At 40.9% G+C, this 20,482-nt stretch overlaps 1 protein-coding gene across 47 annotated transcripts in view; it reads left to right on the plus strand.

Moving 5' to 3' along the window:
- The first annotated feature begins 3,111 nt into the window (after positions 1 to 3,111).
- The window catches only part of cast (calpastatin), a 39,800-nt gene continuing 22,429 nt past the window's right edge, over positions 3,112 to 20,482 (plus strand). For 13 of the 47 annotated variants that reach the window (XM_044218957.1, XM_044218987.1, XM_044218980.1 and 10 more), the window contains exon 1: positions 8,516 to 8,739. In XM_044218957.1, the coding sequence (XP_044074892.1) occupies positions 8,653 to 8,739 (87 nt within the window). In that variant the 5' untranslated portion in view covers positions 8,516 to 8,652. Of the gene's footprint in view, positions 3,655 to 4,267; positions 4,470 to 8,514; positions 8,740 to 11,612; positions 11,632 to 16,038; positions 16,220 to 16,717; positions 16,960 to 17,440; positions 17,456 to 19,034; positions 19,085 to 20,482 lie in introns of those variants that run through there. The other 34 variants (XM_044218970.1, XM_044219067.1, XM_044219131.1 and 31 more) reach the window with 21 other exon arrangements.

The raw sequence follows: 20,482 nt of genomic DNA on the forward strand, positions 1-20,482 counted from the left end.
ATGCTGAACTGTGTCAGAGATACATTTCTTTCAGGATATTCTGATTGGTGCTCAACTGGAAGAAAAATTGCATCAGATCGTGAAATGTTTGCAGAAGTTGGCTGTGCAGACAAACACTGATCAAACCAAAGGAAACGTCAACATCCCAAAGTCTACAAAGACATGAAATATTTTGAGCTGAATTTTGAGGAAATGTGCATAAATTGTATTATATTATAAATGATACAATATTCACTTGGCTTTGATATTGCAGCCATCGCAACATGCAATTTTGTATTGTGATGTAAGTATCATATAGTTTGAAGCAAGTAGTGGATTCAAGCAGACAGAATATAGATTTGACAGAAAGTGGAAGAGTTTTTCGTATTTTAAAGTCATTTAAAGGAACGTTTAAGGGTAACATCAAGCTTCGAGAGGGTAAACAAAAGCAATTCAAGTATGCAAATAATGGAGTAAAAATATGCTTGGATCACCGTTGTTATTTAAAACATTTGGCAGAAGAAAACGATTTCTGCTGCTTAAGTTAAAAATAGTAATAAACTTTATGCAATTTTCAAAACAGACACAGACAGTTATAAAGTGCTTCAGCCAGTAAAAACAAGAATAAAAAAAAACACTGAAAAACACAGCAGCTCTCTGTAGAAACGTAGAAATAAAATAGTAAAACAAAGAAATAAATATATGTGTGTACACTTATATAAACACATACATACACAGATACATCCATCCATATTTATTGCTCTTCTAGTGATAGCTGAGCTGTAACAGTGGATTCAGATGGTTATGTGTTTGCGCCAGCTGTCAGTAAGAGGCCACTTATTACAGTGAAGAAACTAATTCAGTCTACAGCACTGCATTGTTTGTTTAATAACTCACTGTATAAATGTTGCAAACATGAGTAACACTGCAAACAAAATCAGCAAAGGTTAAGATTCTGTTTCATTCACTCATGTCACCAAAGCTCAACCAACGTTGTACAAATGTCACCTGTTATCAGAAGATGCTGTAAAAATGCCGTTCTGGTGTCGCCCAGATTGGCATCACTTTGCAGGTGATACTGTTCATTTATGTGGGGATGTGACGGGGTGCACGCTGTTATCAGGAAGTGTGAAGGTCAGATGGACGTCGTCTGTGAAGGGCATCTGAGTGATGGACACTGTCCATGCTCAGTTATGCCAGACACGTCACCACTTCTGCTGTCGTTTCTTTCAACCCACCACGATACAGTATCACTTCACATGTCAATCAAATCAGCATTGTTGTTCTGACAACAGGTTATCTCGTAACAGACAACATCATACATATGTTATTCATCTAGTAAAGATATAGTCTACTCATACCAATTGTGTTTAAAGTGCAGGAAGTTACCCTTGTATCGCTAATAAAAAGAAAACAGCTATGTCAAGTCAGTTTTATTTACATAGCGCAATATCACAAATCACAATTTGCCTGAAGGAGCTTAACAATCTGTACAGCATACAACACCCTCTGTCCAGATGAGGAAAAACTCCTAAAAAAAACCCTTTTAAAAGGGAAAAAAGGACGGCCAGACATGCAACAGATGTCGTGTGTACAGAGTTGATTCACAACAGAAAGTCATAATATATCCAATTATGATGACAAAATGTAGATTGTAAAACAGAAGTGAAGAGTATGGATCCTGGAGGACAACTGAGCAGCTTCAGGTGTCGCCCACTAAGTAGGATCTGAGCCACACCACCTCCTCTCCACCACAGAGACCTGGAAAGGACGAGGACAGACCACGCAAACACAGATGAGGACAACAGCATTCACACAGAGAGGAAAAACAAACAGACACACAGAGGGAGGGAGGGCCATGATAACATGCAAACTAGGGACAGAGGAAGAGAAGGGGAGAGGCTTAGAATGTGCCAGCCACGGCTAACTAACAGATAGGGATAAATATTTGTGTCAAAGTCTCATGCCTGTCATGATTGCAAAATAATAAATGAAATACAGTGGTCAAGATTTGTTATGACACACATATATTTTACAATTCCAATAATCTGTGCAGAAATGCTGATTAGAGTGACATTGCAGAGACGTAAACATGACAATATGGAAAAATGAAAACACTTGATGTGCATGTTTGACCTGAACAAACCATAATTTCTAAAATGTGGAGGACAGAAGGAAAATACTGGGACGTACTAAGCCATGTGTTGGATGAATTTGCTCAAAAATAAATGCTTGTTTAGGTTCAGGCTTCAGTAGATCATTTGTGCTCAGACTGTACAAGTATCACCACTGCATGTGATGTATGAGTAGGAAGTCTTTCACATCCCCTCCCCTACTGCATGAAAATACAAATGTTATGTCAGGCTTATTTGTCACTTTTATCATTATCATCGTTACTTATCGTGAACAACCGTCAACGCAAAGCGGACATAAATGTGTTAAGAATGTGCATCTATTTAAAAAATTACACTGGCAGAGAACACAGGACCATAACGAATCATTTCATTAATGTGCTGATTATTGCCTAGAAAATGTCAGAAAAGTGTAAAATCAAGATTCAAGATCCATTAATTAACAAAATAGTCATTTTTTCAGGCAAACATGGCAAATATTCCAGCTTCTTAAATACCAGCATTTGTTGCTTTTCTCTGTTGTAAACTGAATATCTTTGGGTTTTGGACTGTTTAGACAAAAAAAAAAAGTAACATAAAGATGTCACCTTGGGCTTTAAGAAAATGGGATGGTGCATTTTTCACACTTTGGTGACATGAGTGCATGAAACAGAATCTTAACCGTGGCTGATTTTGTTTCCAGTGTTCCTCATGTTTGCCTCAAAAAGCTACTGAAACATCAGGTTCTATCTATCAGCAGTATGACCGTGCTTTAAAATGATGCAGCTCATTTTATTAGATGTTGTTTTACATTAGACAGAATGACTGAATGTCCTGCGGTGGCTTAATGTTGACTCACACAGTCCCTCTTTTACCCGCCAGGGGGCAGCATTGTGCCACATAAAGGCGCCAGCTCACTGAGAGGGAGAGCGTTAACATCAGCGGTGAGTCAACTCTTCCTGGGGCTGTGGGGCGTGTTCCCTCTTGCCAAATATAACAAAATCTCTCTTCCTGCAGAAAGTAAGTGTTACATGTTGATTCCAAGCGCAAAAAAATACACGGATATCTCTTCACGTGCACTGAATCACGCACTTAAAGCAGTTTATGTGGACCTAGTTCACACTGGCCCTTTTACTCTCTCAGAATTCACATAATCAAATTGATGTCAAATCTGTATATTAGCATCTTGTCTGTCTGAACATCTTCAGACCTCAGTCTGATAAAGGACAAGATCTTACTGCAGCTCTATCTTAAACACACACACACACACACACACACACACACACACACACACACACACACACACACACACTTTTGGCTTAAACATTTTGCTTCTGCCAACTACTTTGATCAATCATCAAACACGAACATTTTCTCAGCGGGAGGGGCGACATATTTTGCTCCATGGGACAGATCATCAGCCTGTTGACTCAAAATTTCCAACAAAGGACTGTGGACTGAGGGCGCAGAAGGAAACCTTGAAAGTTCATCCACTCGTGTTTTAAAGATGCCACACAAGAAGAGAAGCCATGGTCACCATAAAACCACGAAGGAGGCGAAAGAAGTAAGTGTTCTCTTTTATTGCATAGCAGGGCATGCGGAGCAAATGGATAGTACGACTTCAGAATGTGTTTAAAGATGCAAATAATCTCCAAAATACCCAAATGGCTTATTCCAGGACAACATCGTAATAGTTTTCATACGCTCATAAGATTGCAGTCATCCACGTATAAAAGTAAAACACATTTTATATACTGTATGTATTTTGGAGCGTATGTGACGCGTATTTTTGTAAACTATTTGCACTGGAAGTTGCTGTTTGTAAGCAATAAGTTTAACTCTGCTGCGGATCGATTAACCTTGTCTATAAATCAGCATCATCACTGAATCGATATATCAGCTGTTGCTCATGGCTGGAAAAAAAACCCCAAAAACCAAAAAAAAAAAAAAAACCAAATTGGCCAACCCCTTGGATTGGAGTGTATATATATATATATATATATATATATATATATATATATATATATATATATATATATATATATATATATATATACACACACACACACACAGGTCAGAGGTCAGTGCTTGATTATTCTTTGGTAATGCGGAAGAAGATCCGGAGACCCTGCTAGACAATTGTAATCTGTCATTGTAATCTTCTGAGTCAGAAGACGGCAAGAAGCACAGACCGCTTTGGGTCATAATCATCTGAAGTGAGTGTGTGGGGAGTGGCACACTGCTTGGGAAGGCATGAGCTAAAAGATCCTGCGGTGAGGGCAGGAGAAAGTGGCAGAGCAGGGTTGAACCTTTATTTCGTATCCAGTGTTTTCGTCCTCCTGCTCCCTCATGGCGTATGCAGCATACTGGATGAGTTTCGTGAGTACATTGCTGATTTTCACCCTCCTCTCTCTTCTGATTGACCCTCTGGCAATACACTTTAAAGTCTCTTAAGTAAAACTTGGCACCAGTAGAGACGCTGCATGTGTGCTTTTACTGCAGAAAACCAGCACAACTAGTCTGGAAGTATCTGAGCTCTGCTGAACACACAGGCTACACAATAGAACCTTTTATAATCGAAATAAATTAATGTAAGAGCTTTGCCCATATTGTGTCACACACACTCATAGTGTTTATATATGAGGGTGTGTTACTGTTTAAACTGAGATAGGCTTCAACACGCACACTTGCTTCATCTTTGAATTAGTCTCAGGTATTCCTCGAGGTTAGGATCAGATGTAAAAAGATTCAAATGTATTGTTTGAATGAAAATACAGTTGTTATTGTTTACACAAATACCTAAATACAGTATAATACAATGCTAACATATATATTTGACCAGCGCAAGTTTGCTTTTTATTAGTTGAATTTGGTAGACTTTCACAAAACATGATAGGAAAAGCAACAAGGTGATAAGACTTGTACATGGTTTTTTTGTCAGATGTTAAATGAATAACAACACAATGGGTTGACATCACCGCATCCTGTACAGAGGTTCCATTGAATTTATCACCAAATACTCATTCATCCTTCAAAGCCTTCGCACTTACAATAACAAGGTGGGGTGTGTGTGTGTGTGTGTGTGTGTGTGTGTGTGTTTTGAAGAGGAGCCTCCCCGCTTGAAGCCGATCATAGTAGCAGGTACGGGAAGGTACCGACTTCCTCTCCTCCTGCTGTCCCGTAGAGGCACACTGAAAGCGAAGAAGAAAATCCTTCAGTTGTTCCCCCCCCCCACAGAATCTTACAAGATTGATTTTTAAAAGGGATTATTTTGGCCTAAATGTGCAGATGAGTTTCAGTTTGATAAGCTTGATAAGCGGAAAGGGTTGTGGTAAATTTTCAAGACTGACTTGTTTGGGTGCTAGGTTTGAAATATTTAATAATGTATACATTGTTGGGGTCATAAGAATTGTAGGACTTTAAAAAAAAGGGGCTTGCATGTGAGAAATGCTTGAATAATGACTACAGACCTGCATTACTGCAGATCAGTGCATATTGTTCTGAAGCCAGTGCTGGATTTCAGTACATATATGTGAAGGAACTCTAAGTTTGCGTTTGTCTCCCTCTGCTGAGTGCAGTCACCCTTGAGGGTCTGTGAGCTCGTAAAAAAAAAAAAAAATGCTGGTTGTTCAGATAGGAGCTGCTTGTCTGTATACCTGCTGCCTGAGACAGTTGTTAGTGTGTTCACTGTGTTGATGAGGAGGTGCCGTTGACCCACGCTCTTAACATTCCTGCTTCTTTCCCCCGTCACCAAATATCAGAACCCCTGTGATCTTGTTCAATTAGAGTTTCTGATGATCTTGCACAATCTCACCTCCAGCCCTTTATTAACCCTGAGCACTTGAACTCATTTGTATTTTCAGAAATCCCTGAGCTACTTTTATCTTTATTAGTAAAAACTTATCTTTAGTAGGAATTCGTCTTCAGATTATTTTCAGACTTTCACCGCTGGAACCAACTCCTGTGATGTAAAGGTTTATGGTTATGTATCTGCAAATGGCTATAGAGTTGTTAATCGTTCATACATTTCCTGTCTAGCTGGTGCAGAAGCCCTGCCTCTCTGGGAACAGGGCCCTACGTAGGCGACCCAGTGTGTGAGGTGGTGATGGGCAGAGTTTGTAGATGTCTGAACTGCTGTGGTGGAGATAGTGGTGACTGTATTATGACATGGGTCTAAATATAAAGAAGAGCGCCAGTTTGGCAGAGGAGTCCAGTTACAAATGCACACTTATGTGGCCCTGGCATGTTCATTCATTCACTTTATTCTCTCAGGTAACACTCCTGTTTTAAATGTTCTAGCTTACACTATCAGTTGTTCCTGTCAATAAATCTGATTGTCTCAAGACACAGGTGAGAAAGAACCTAATTTGCGACACTACCGCACGCCAAACAGGTGATACAGGTTCATGTCTTACTTTGGGAGGTTACCGTACAAGACATCTGTTTTTGTTTCCCATGGTGCACCAGCTAGTTTTACAGGCTGGGTTAATTTGGCACGTCAAGGTGTGCCTGTCTGACAGGGGGTGTGCCATGCTGTGGGGGGATTGTGCAAAAGCCTGTGTGTGCCTGTGTGCACACGTGCAAGCATGAGCATTTGCACATGTGCAATTACGTACATACCGTAGGGTCGTGTATGTGCCTGTGCTGTACGTGCTTTGTCTTTGCTTTTTTTTTTTTTTTTACAGTCCTCTGGTACAGAAAAGGGATAGAAAAGCAAACTTGCATGACTTCATTCCACTGCTGAGCGAACACACTGGCTGATCAGATTGAATATAGCAGAGGTTTTCAATCCTCCCACCCCTCCAACTCTCCTGTGTCCCCTTGGTGAGGCGCGCCTCTGGAATGGAGTATTAATGGAGTTTTAATAGTCCTTTTATCATTCATGTTCACTGTTAATTTGTCTTTATGTCTTAATTCTTTAAAGAAAGCCAACAGTTTCTTGCCATTCAGATTCAGCATCATATCGCACCTACTGTGATGTTACAGGTTGCAATCACAGTTAATGATACTTTGCATCCTTAAACCCTTCCATGTGGCATGCTTAAAGGGACAACTCACAGCGCCAACCTGTGTGCTGCACAAACACAAGTTTTATGTCTGGCTGCTTTAAACTCATTAATAATAGAATGCAGTATTTCCATATTCTCTGGAGGTGTGCTACTAAAACACTCGTAAGTGAAAGGCTTGGCTGTCAGAGCACAGACTGATTCCATCACAGAGACTCACTCAAAGAGCGCATTGTTTGCACACCCCACCCAAGAACTGCCCAAAAGGACGCACAATACACCCAAGTGATAGGTGAGGTAAAGCCTCAGAGCTATGACTGGAATTGCACTTTGCACTCACATTGCCTTTTCAGCAAATGACATGAAAACAATGGGAGGACAGTAATGGCCCGGATACACCTGAATACACCTCTTCCACACAGCCTATATTTGTGTTTTCATAGTAGAAGGTAGTATAGAATGTAATGTCGTCTTTCCACTTTTGTTGTTTGCAGAATATTTTGTTCAAATAAAGTTCAGAGTAAAGCTTCTCACTTTAATTAAAAAGTACTACACCTAAAGGTTCAGGAAGCAAACACCCATGCTTTAAGTTTCAGTAAATCTACTAGTCATGTGTTCTCTAGAAACACTCCCTACATTTATGTTTCATAATTACATGGTTTGCTGCTGCGCCCAGGCTGTTTTGATGAAATCCCCTCCGTTTACCACAGATAATAGTCATTGACATTCTGACCTGGTGACCAGATGTTGAAATAACCAGGGTTTAATCAATATCATTCCCTGCTATTATCCTCAAGAGGCGATGTCAGTGTAATATCGGATAAGCTTGAACGTTTTAGTGCTCAGTCTCTCTTGGCATATAGCTGAAGCAGATATAATAACTTATGTAATATAAAACTGAAGTCTGGCCGATCCCTTTATTCTCAAAGGCGGTTAGGTAGCCAGAGTGGCTGCACAAGTTATCTTTTATTGCTGCGTGTACATAATCATGTGTGAGTCTCTGTACCTGTGTGTGTGCTCAAGAGCCTGTATATCATCACACATCTGGGTGTGTGCTTGTTGATAAGTAGCTCTCATATTGTTTCATAAAACAGGGTGGGTGTTTTAGATACGTTACACTGCAAAAAATAGCTTTACACATCTGCACATGCAGGCATATTTTTATGTGTGTGTGTGTGTGTGTGTGTGTGTGTGTGTGTGTGTGTGTTACAGCAGTATCTGTTTCCCCTGAGAAGCAGCTCAGATGTGGCCCTTCATCAGGTGGGTGTCAGTCCACAGTCAGCTCACTTCCCTTTATAGCCCAGAGAGTTACGGCCCGGACTCTTGTTACTTCCACATCTGAGCCTTCCCCTCGGCCCCCTCTGCTCCCAGACCACGCCCCCCTTCGGTCCCTCAGCCCTCCCCCTCTCTCTCTCTCCCATTCCCTTCCCTGCCTGTCGGAAACATGCTGCAAGCCGACAGACAAGGCAGAGGCTGACAGACCTATACACACACACACACACACACATACACACACACCCGCCCGCACACACACTCGGAGGCACTTTTTAGCCAACATGGGCCAGATACTGAGCTGGATCAGAGGCCCACGGGACAGCCCGGCGCTGCAGGATGTGGCCGTGGAGGAGCAGGTGTGTGCAAATGTGTGTACATCTATGTGTGTATGTTTGTGCAATGGTATGTGCTGAGCAGCTAATCAAAAAGTATCCACGTGTGTTTTGTTAATGTTAAGCCTGCAAGTATAAAAGTCCCCTACGTGTGTTAATAATGTTTGTTCGTAGTTTTTCTGTTAGTTCTGTTAGTCTACTCTGTATGCTGTTGTTTTTACTAATGTTTAACAAAGGACATAGGGGAAACACACATAAGAAGGCTCCAATCCAAGTCAGACCCCTCTCTCTCTCTCTCTCTCTCTCCCTCTCTCTCTCTCTCTCTCTCTGTATCTGGCTCTGCTGGAATGTGAGACTCCTGGTCAGCCTCTGCGGGTTCGAAGCCAGAGTTTGTGTTTTGCAGTAGTGAGCTATTAAACCAAGTCTGGGACACAAGGCCTGCAGTGTTTGCCACCAGGCACCAAACCACAGGCAACGTGGATAAATCCTTGTTAGAGATGGTTGTTTCAAAGGAGATTGTGGTGTGTTTTCCTGATTTTTATTTCCATAAAGAAGAACATAACGTTTGGTATTTTTCAGGACAGGGTTTTGAGTTTTTAGGTCTCGCCCAAATAGCAGTCTCCTGTGATAATCTGGAGCAGCACATTGCGGAATCTGAAAGGGTGTGTAGCTGGAAAAAGTGTTCTTTTTTCTTTGCACAACTTAGAATTGCATCTCCTGTAGCCTCAGCGTCATCTTTTATTACATTTTCACAGAGAAAGCGACTGTGTGATATGTGACAGGTCTACATTGGCTGTCCTGATGTCAGTACTTTGTTATCAGAGCTGTGTGTGTGTGTGTTAAAGGTTAAATAGCAATCCTGTGAGGCAGACTGCATACAGATAGCCTTCAGAGTTTTGGTGGGAGGTTTTTTATTGTGTTTTGGGCCAAAAATTCCCAACTCTGGGCTGCAGCACTGTGCCTCCCCTGCAGCTCGCTCTCATCTGGTACCACAATCATTAGACTGACAGGAAATGGCCACTGGGAAAATCTTGACTGCACATGCATAACTGTCAGAACAAAGTCTAAAAATGACAAGAAGACAATAGCTGAACACTTACACACACTTCCAGAACACTTGACACTTGTGTTTGCATGCTGTGATGATACAACTGACAACACCACAGTGGATTTATAATTGAAAAGTAACAATGCCACAGTGTAGAATTACTCCATTACAAGTAAAAATTGTGCATTCAAAATTCAAAATTACTTAAAGTAGCTATAGGTGATTTTTTTATAATAACAGTGCCTCACATTACAATGTGAAAACAATGTGACCGTTTGAAAGGGGTCACTCATAGTAATGGACCTACAGAGAATTATCCAGCCCAGTATCACGCTGAAGCATGTTGAATTATCACCTGAATCTGCAGCTCCCCTCGGCTTTACAGAGCTCGATAGCGAGTTTCAGTTCATTGTTTAGCTGTCCGGCCTATAACTTTACTGTTTTGGTTCACTCTCATCGCTCTCATAGTGACGTTTTCGGCTGCAGCAGGCAGCTGTTTTCAGTAAAAAAGCTCTAAAACCCACTGTACACTACCTGTTTAGCACCAAACAGCAGACACACAGTTAGCAGCTAGCTGGTGAACATAGCGGAGCATTTAGCAGCTAAAGAGCCAGATATTTCCTTCAGGAGTTGGTAGAGAACAAAAACTGAGCATTGGGCTTACATTCGCAAGGTGGACTCCATATGAATGATAATGTTGCTCTGTAACGGCTGGATGTGTAAATAAGCAACTGTTTGCTAACAAGTACGACATATCAACTTAAAAGTTGCCTGAGCTAGGTTCTCACACTGGTTGTTTTTATTGTATTGGCCTAAAGCACAAAGTTGGGCTTCAGTACTGACTCTGCCCAAAAGAAAGTCTGATGTCATGCATGTATCCTTTTCCGCTGTCAGGAAATGACAAATTCCTCTGTTATCCATTGATATAAATCACCACAGACTAGCTGGACTGGTTAGCATGAGCGTATGTCATGTGCAGTTTACTGACATCATGTCACAAGATGTCTGGATACTGAAGTTCAAATGTCATAAACAGCCATTTACTATAACTCTCTCTGCTATTTGGAGCCACTTATGTGAAAGGTTTCTGAATATATGCAAAAACAAAATTAAATAAAATGTTTTAAATGGTGGCGCACTACCTAATATACCCCAGGCTGTGTGTGTGTCTGTACCAGAAAAAGAGGGAGAGGACACTGTGTACATGTGAGCATAAATACACAGACATTTTTGTTGACACATATCCTGCGCAGCTAAATATTATCCTTCCATTTCCTGTTAAATGTGTTTTTAAATGTTGGGTGTTTATCCCCTCGGCAGCCTGTGTGTTATTTCCCAGCACTCATCTGGACTCGTCAGATTTCTCACTTCACTGTCTATTTGGCTTGAATTGACTGCCGATTCAAACATTGCTCTCAGGCTTTTGTCACGTCAGTTATATAAAAGCAACTCTGGGAGAGTTTCCAGGCATCTTGGCTCACCTGAGAATGCGCTGTCTGTTTACATCTCCCATGCTTGAGGAAAAGCTGGTGCTCGTAGCCACATGATGTTTGTCCTGACAAGTAAGGATCGGTAATGAAGACCCAGTAGCCTGATGCTTACTGGAATTGTAATGTGATATAATGATTTAGATTCTTGGTATTGCTTCACATAAACACATGAGCTTGGCAAGCTTAAGTTGATGATGACATGTTAGCAAGCTTGTGATCATTATGAGCTAATTTTTAAAATGGCTGACAAATCCCAACTATATCCTGATGTTATTGTGGCTCTTGTGCTCCAAAGATTTATTCTGTCCCTTCCTGTAGTGTGAGGCTTATTTACTGTGCAGATGTAAGACATAAACCCTATCTAACATATACTGACAGTGGATACTGTAGGTAAGTAGAGAAAGGTACGCAATTTCTTTTGCATGTTATCTTTTGTGTGTTTTCAATGAAATGTGGGTCAACAAACCAGGGGGAAAGTGCAGTGCTAAATTTAGAGATGGTACGTGGACATGCAGCCGAGCAAAGGACATCTATAGTTTACTGCAAGTGTGGGGGATATAGATGCACACAGGAAGGAGAGTTTCACAGGGGTCACTATTTGTATTTTCACCTAAGAACTAATATAAAACTGGTTTGAACTTATTGATTCTTTTCATCGTCGTCACTCTTGTTGTAAAGGTTATTGATGCACTGAAGTCATTATTCTACAATCATGTGTTATAATAGTTAAAAAGAGAGACAAACGAAGATTTTTTTAAATGAATGGAGCTGTCAAATTTACATGATCCTTCTTATTGTGGCCATGTGTGCTCTCTCACCGGCCATCTCAGATTTCAGAGCATCTCACTTGACTCACAAGTCAGTAGTGGTTCAGACTTATTAGCCTGCACCTTAAAATGCATGACCACACAATGGTATGGCACCCTTAATAAAAATAAAGATATTCACTGTAATAGAATCCATAGCTAAAACAAGTATCGAGTCAGAACAAACCGATTTACGTGCGATAGTGAAATGAATATGGCTGCCTAGACAATAGGAATAACACATTCGACAATAACGCTATTGTTTGCTTTACAATGTTCACCAGTGATGTAAAGAATATGTGATAAGGGCTAAAGTGCTTGTTTGGTCTGTGTTTTTCAGCACTCCAAAATAATAGTCAAACAAGTTGAGAATGGACAAATGTTTTAATAAAATACATTATTTATGTTTTGCCAAATATGGCATTTGGATTAAGGAACATCCCTAATAGGAAAAATGTGAGGAAAAAAGTGAGAAAGTTACATGTAGGTTGATGCAGACAGAGCAGATTCATACAAGTTACCATTTTTGTACTGCATTTCAAAAACTCAATAGATGAATCCAAGGAGTGTAACGGACTACGTAAAACTTAATTTCAAGGAAAAGATATGCAATCACTTGCATTGACAGATACAATATCATGTAGCTAACAGTGTGTGACTGTTAAAGAGTAGATTTTAAGGATAATTAATTACCAGTGTTTTTAGTCAAACTAGCAGCATGGCTCAAGGCATGGTGATGTAGGGTGGTTGAGTAGTCAATTGCATCAGAGTGAAATATCATGATGATAATGCAATGTATGGATTACCAGATGTATATCTACTAATGAATCCTAATGACCCTGGTGATACCCAAAAGTCATAACAAGATTAAACTAATAATCAGATGTCACATGTTAACATGCCAGTGTTACAGTTAAGCTCAAAGCACAGCTGAGTCTCTACACAATGCAGCTGAAGCTAATGGATGTTGAGCTAAGCCATACATAGTAAAGTTTCACCTGATGAAAGTTGAGACTAGTCTGAAAATGTAAACTACCGTCGGTCTGACAGACTTGGTGCCAAATAAGTATGTAATTGTATGTAATAATAGCTGCATTAATCGATTTGTTTGTCCACGAGGGGTCAGAAGAACTTGAAGCCAGACAGATGCATTAGCTCTGACATATGATGGCCTTATAAAGTTGACATGGTCTCAGCTTGTTTGCTGAAGAAACAGCTGCCATCGCTGCTGGAAACAAGGCTGGTGAGAGCCGTAACATTAAAACCAAAACAATTAGCTAACACGGGCTAAAAAGCTCTGTAGAGTTGCAGAGCTGGGTGGTGATTCTCTGTAGGTCTATCACTGCCAGTGATCCCATTACAGGCAGTAATTTGATTGTTACTCAGATCGACTACCGTCACAGGTTTAATCCATGTCACCGTGTTTCTTAAAGGAGGATCAATCTGGTTTGTCAAGTGATCCAGGCTGCTCCTCTCCTCTACATTATTCCTACTTGTTTCTGCACAGTCAGCACACATGTTGACAACAGGTCTTTCATTTGCAGGATTTAAAAGTTCACATTGAGTACACAGATTCCTTCTGGCAGCTACTGTTCATAATCGGACAAGACCTGATTCATAGTCTTTTATAACCTCCAGAGCTTTTTGGCAAAACATGCCTCTACCCCTCTGTGATTTTCACTGCGATCTCTTCGCCAGCAAACAACATCAGTCCTGTGCTTTCCCGTAGACTTAGTTTAAGAATCATGACACCTTACAGCCTCCGACATAGAGTTTTTCCTGTGAGCTCCTAGAAACAGAATCAAAAGTTCAGACTATGAAACCCCCGGTGGGTCCACGTTCTGCTTTAGCTCATTAGTTGTCAACAAAGACAAGTGTTACCAGGGGTTACCAAGTAAGGCATTTGGATCCAGTAAGCATGCATGTTTTCTTACAAAAACATTCTCTCTCTCTCTCTCTCTCTCTCTCTCTCTCTCTCTCTCTCTCTCTCTCTCTCTCTCTCTCTCTCTCTCTCTCTCTCTCTCTCTCTCTCTCTCTCTCTCTCTCTCTCTCTCTCTCTCTCACAAAAACATTCTCTCTCTCTCTCTCACAAAAACTCTCTCTCTCTCAAAAACTCTCTCTTCTCTCTCTCTCTCTCTCTCTCTCTCTCTCTCTCTCTCTCTCTCTCATTCTCTCTCTCTCTCACAAAAACTCTCTCTCTCTCTCTCTCACAAAAACTCTCTCTCTCACAAAAACAACATTCTCTCTCTCTCTCTCTCTCTCTCTCTCTCTCTCTCTCTCTCTCTCTCTCTCTCTCTCTCTCTCACAAAACATACTCTCTCTCTCTCTCTCACAAAAACATTCTCTCTCTCTCTCTCTCTCTCTCTCTCTCTCTCTCACACACACACACACACAGACCTACACATATTAACAATTTATTTATGTCCACGTAGAAGAGAACAGTGCAAGGACACAAATATTGGAGGTGCAGTAGAGTACATTCATAGACCATGGACCAGTAGCATAGGTCTTCACAATACTAAACATACAGCAGTTCTCAGGGGTATAAGTAGCAGTGTCTATGCCTTGTTTGACGGTTACCAATGATAACGGAGACAGCACAGTATTTTGCCCTCTTACAAACCTGTGAGTACTGTATGGCCTATGCTGCCAAATATGAAAACAAGTACTCTGCACCTATAACCCAGCTCTGAGATGGTATTTAGGAGTGGTCATAAAGGCTTGCTCTAAGATAAAGTCAAAGGTGCAACACTGACTTGGACTCTTCATGGACCACTACAACATCTAGTGTATTGGCAGACAGATGTGAATAAATACCTGGGTTACTATTACAGAGATGAAACATGGAAGGTTTGACACAGGACTGCTTGTACATTCTCACCGAGGGCGGAAAATGGGTTGGTATGTCCTTTGTTATGAGGTCCACTATTCTGTCTCGACGTGCTATGTGCAATCCTTTGTAAGCATAACAGGCATTCAAGATGTGTGACATTGTTTCAGTGACCTGTGTGTGCACGCACACACTTAAACACTCACAGAGTCAAAAACACAAAAGCAGAAGGCAGGCCCTGTTGTGTTTTTGGAGTCAGTGGGGGCAAAGCTGTTAGAGAAGATTTATTTTGAAAGGTCCCAAAACAGACACAAATATTTCTGCCAGGGAGATGCCAGAGCAGGGATTGTGTAACAGGTTGAAGAGATTTGTGGTATGCCTACTGGTCCTTTTTTAAAGATATTTTTAGACAAAAAGAATAAGGTCAGAGGAATTTTGAAACAAGGCAGACCTTTATTCTCAAGAAGAAAATACTGAAAATCTACCGTGCTCATTTCTGAACTCTGTGTATATTTATTCAAGGTAATCCTGTGTCTTAATCATCAGTTTGCTTTGGCTGAGGTTTAAACAAGTCTATTCATGAAGAAGATAATTATTGCTAGAATTAATTGTGGTGTAATATATGAGGGAAAGTGCATCTGTCTGTTTACATATTTTCACAATTACAATCATGCCAAATTCTAACACAGCAAATAACACCAAACAACACTTTTTGTTGTTTTATTTGTTTCTTTGCTTTAAACAGCCTCAAATTTATAGCCAGGGACAGTCCTTTTAATCATGACTAAAATCTATATTTTCTTCAAAAATAACATTTTATATTAGTTCATGGAGTCTTGCAGTGTTATGGTGCAGAGACAAAACACAGTACAGTGTATGCCAGTCTTGTGTTCATTCAGCGTAAAACAGCAGTTGACAGACGCAGTGAGCCTACACAGTAGTTTCAGATGAAATTCATTCAATCCTCCATTCATTTTCGTCCCAAGTGCTCTGAGTGTTTTTAGACACAGGGGGGTGCTGTGCTCTCCCGAAGCCCTCCCCTTTTAACATGTCGGACATGTTTTCTGGTGTGCAGTGCTCTAACTGAGAAGTACTTAAAAGTCTCTGTATTACCTTTTTAGCAGGTACTGAACTATCAGCTAATCACTGAATGCTGAAAGTGTGTGTGTGCTGAGAGGGGAAAGGTTACACTGCCATGTGGTTCTGAAATTCTTACATAATTTCTGGCTGCTGTCCAGAAGCTGTGTTTCCTGTCTGTTCCTTTGTTCAGGGGCTACTGTGAGGAGCTGTGAAGGCCGGAGAGAACATGTCCGAACCTGTGTTGCTGTTCATCTTGTTTACGGTCTCTTCCTTCTAACTGTGTCTTTCTTGAATTTACAGTTGTTCCTTTTCCTCTACTCTGGCTGTCTTTGGGTGTGGTTTGGGCTATGTGTGATGTGATCCCCCCTCCCTCTCGTCTTTTCTTTCCAGCCACGCGCGCGCACGCACAAACACACACACACACACGCATTCCTAAGCAGTGAGTCTATCAGACACACCCAGAGGCTGCCAAACAACACTGCAGCAGCAGCAGATCTACTTCTGCTTCTAACTTCAACTCTGCCTCCACACTATCTCTATCTGCAAATATCTTGATGTAGGCCATCATGTCTGTTATCGAACATCAACATCCACTCCTCACAAAGCCCGCCCTGACCCAGCCCAAAGTTTCCTTCAGCTGACTTATATATTTTTCCTGGCAGGCAGTGAGCAGTGGGTGGGTCTTTGTGTGTCCGACTGTCCAATCGGACTGAGCCTGCTCTTCTGCCTTGTGGCTGAGGAGGTGGAGCCTGAACAGCACAGGCTTGTTGTGTCGCTTCCAAGAAGGCGGAGATTTTCACAGCTGGGTGTGTGTCTCTGTATGTGTATTTACGTGTGTGTGTGTGTGTGTGTGTGCGCGCGCATGCGTGTGTGCTTGACATACACTGTGGATTAAAGTGTTTCCACAGCGGGAATCTAAGGTGAACCAGCTTCAAGAGAGCATCTTAGTAGTATACCCAGCAGCATATATATTGAGGATATACATTCACAATCAAACCTATGGTATGTATCTGGACAGTGTTTCCTTTCGTGCTCGCTCTTGTGTAAATGTCTCTGTGGAAGGGCTTCCTGTTTGACTGATACATGTCAAATCACTTTGACATCTGTTGTATGGCAGAGCTGTGGTTACAATCAGACAGTTGGAGGCTTATCGTTCATGTGTTGGCATTGAACAGCAGTTCACCATTTTGTGTTTGTGTGAGGCAGCAGCTTGTGGTGACCAAGTTTGCTGCCTTTCGCCTTGTCAAGTTAAGGAAAGTTGGCAAAGTACTAAAGATTACTGTGTTACTGTTATTGTTACTTTTATGGACCCTGAGAGCAGTTTTCACCAAGGTAACAATGAAAGGGGATCCAAATAAACAGTAAATAATCATCTGTATATGTGTACTGAGGGATATTGCACTAATGTTCTATTAATATGTCATCAGGGTCTGACAATAACGCCTAATGTGGCTTTGAACAAAATCATCCAACAGTATCCAGACTTCTTTAAACCAGGGTTTGTTGTTTATTGTTGATTTTTAAAAAAAGCATGTGTGCTCCTGATAGACAAATATAGTACAAATACAGCAAAATACACGATCATTGCTTGTGCTTCTCCCCTTCTTGCACTCCTCTAGATTCTTAGTTGCAAATAGGTAAAGGGCATGTTAGTTTGCAATAAAAGGCAGATAAATGAAAACCAAACAGAGACAAGTAAGTAGAATGAAGCAGAATACAGTGTGACTAATATATGAAACCAGTTCAGTGTTGTTAAAGTGCCATGCTTTTTTTCTCCTGGCTTACTTTGATGTGACAATAAAGTGTATTAACAGCACAATGTCAGCACAGATAGCCTATTAGAGTAAGTTTGACTAATGACATCACTCCTGAGTTTACCCAGCTGTCTGTTCTTCCCTACTGCAATGATATTCATCCTCATGCAGCTCTGCGTCGAAACTTCAGTCTGACAACAACAGTTTTTTATACTTTTGCTCCACATTCTTGCCTTGGAACACTGACTGCAGCTTTCATGCCATTTCCACCATATGATCTATATTATCACGAGTGACCATTTAGACAAGTTGCCAGTGCTATTGTAGCCAGCAAAGGAGCTGTTTTCCAGCCATATTCGCATGTGCGTGTCTGCTTTGTCAGGGTGGGGCCCAGCATTAGTCATCAGTTTTTATTACAGGCGCAAGCTACTACTTTAATCGCTGTGGTTGGGTATGGCCTGGATATACTGTATTGTGTCTTCACTTCTGAAAGACAGATACTGTTCATTGTAAGTTATGTGCGTCATGCATAGAGCTGTCCTAGATGGTCTGATGTTTAACATATGTGCAGGAACCATACCCATCTAAAACAGGAAAAGGACTCAAGCTGCAAACCTCGAGCACATCGACAGTTTCCGTCTAAGATGATGTGTCGAATTGATTTGGATGCCAGTTTGAAATGAGCAATGGTTTCAAATGGCACTGTGCTGCCTTGTGTCTATTTTGACCACCTGCACTTGGGCTTCAGCCGGCAGTGTGACCAGCTCTCCCAGAATGACCATGATGTTGATATCAGTGTCCTGTCCCTAGCTACGTCAGTCAGTGTTGTCCTCACTGGTTGCTGCAACAGTAGCTAAAGCTCTGTAGCTCATGCAGGCTGTGTGAGTGTATCTGTGTGTGACCATGTGTCTTACCATAGGAAATATTGTCAAGCACCAACCTGAGTGGCCTCCGATAAAGTGGGTTTGTAGGATTTTGTGTCACTGTTACACAGATTTTCAAACTTGCCTGTGTGACTTTGATGAATAGAAGTTGCTGCTGCTTTGAGAACAGTATTCCCTCTCGCTATTGGCCACAGACGTGACACTGGTAGACACAGTAATCCCAACACAACATAGTTGAAACTTATAGTTTGTTATGACATTGATTGAGAATATATTGCGGGCTCTATATGCATATATGTTTGAGTGTGTATTCACATTTATCATGGTGTTTATATGTACTGTTGTGTTTCTGTCTACAACTGCACTGTTTCACAGTTTCTGTGTCTGTCAGCTGTGAACTTCTGTTTAACAGCCTCAATATGTCCCTTTTATAAAACAGATACACGGCAACTATCGACCCCTTCCTTTACCCAGACAAAATTTCTACAGGTACAGCTGTATGAAATTTCTGTCACTGCACACTTTTGTTTTGTCTGTGTACAGGGGCTGGACAGAATAACAGGGACACCTTAGTTTAATGCTGTGTAACATAGTCACATCACAATCTACAAAAATTAAAAAAAAATAAGTTGAATTGCCACAGTCTTAACAAAAATGTAGTAGCCTCATTTAAGGTAGTATTTGCTGCAGGGCTCTCATAAAGGATACATTTAAGGTGTTCCTGTTGCTTTGTTAGCCGCTGTTGGCTGCATGAGAAAAGTCCTGAATAAATCCTGTGCACAGAGCCAAAGTCACAAACCACTTGGGGCTAGCTTGTGTTCTATTAGCTTATGTTCCCCATTGTGGTTTCTTTGGTTTTTGTGAAAAGCTAATAAAATGACTCAGGGATCTTCTGTCCAAATTCAAAGGTCAGTCAATATCTATTAATGTATGAATGTCATCTATTAATGTGTTGCTAATAAAATGTGAGCCCTTATACGTTTTAACAAAAACATAATGTTTAATTTATTAGAATTTACCAACTTACGCTACAGCTAGCATGACATTTTGATCGCACAGCTACTGTATTGCTAAGCCTCATAGGTAGGGCTGGTTATCGAACCTCATTACTTTATACAGACCTAAATGTGTCCGTTGCACCAAGTGTCGAAAAATAGCAAGCACCAAAAGCAGGCATTGAATTTTTGGTGAGATTCGTTGTGTTGTTTACTTGTTCTGTGATAAAATTTTTCCTTATTTAAGACTTGCTCAGCTGATTGTGTTACATTGATTAATATTTGATTAGCTGAGAACTTTGGCTTCTTTTGGATTTTATAGGAAAACATTCTAATACCCTCAAATTAAGGTATCGGAAAAAAGTATTGTTTTGGTATCTGTACCTAAACTCAGGTATTTTATTGGCACTAGTGTTGAAAAATTCAACTAATACCTACCCTTTGCTCTTGGGAGCTGTAGTTCTTAATTGGTAATTCAATAATTTTCCTGTTGTTAGTATGTGGAGTTCATATTTTACTGTGCAGCACAGTAGTGGATGCATTTATTGTACCTTAGAATATGGGAGAAAACTCAGGTGTCACATTTCAGCTTTTCCGGAAAAACAAAAACTCTCTGCAGAAATATGTTGCAGAGCAGACGCTAACCTGGAGGCAGAGCCAGACTTTAGCTCTTTTTAGCTCAGTGGGTAGAGCATGAATGTACGCTAACACCACTAGGATTCATTTTTAACTTCCTGGGGTCACCTGTGCCACACATGTCAGGATGAAAGCGTGTTCATAATGGCACAATGTGTGAGGCATGTGCTAAAAGCAGCTTGAACTGTATGCGTACTGTTTGCAGTGTGTTAATGGATGGACAGCGTGTTATCTATAAGCAGAGAGCAGTCTGCTG

Source organism: Siniperca chuatsi, linkage group LG2 (assembly GCF_020085105.1).
Source record: "Siniperca chuatsi isolate FFG_IHB_CAS linkage group LG2, ASM2008510v1, whole genome shotgun sequence".
Lineage (NCBI taxonomy): Eukaryota > Metazoa > Chordata > Actinopteri > Centrarchiformes > Sinipercidae > Siniperca > Siniperca chuatsi.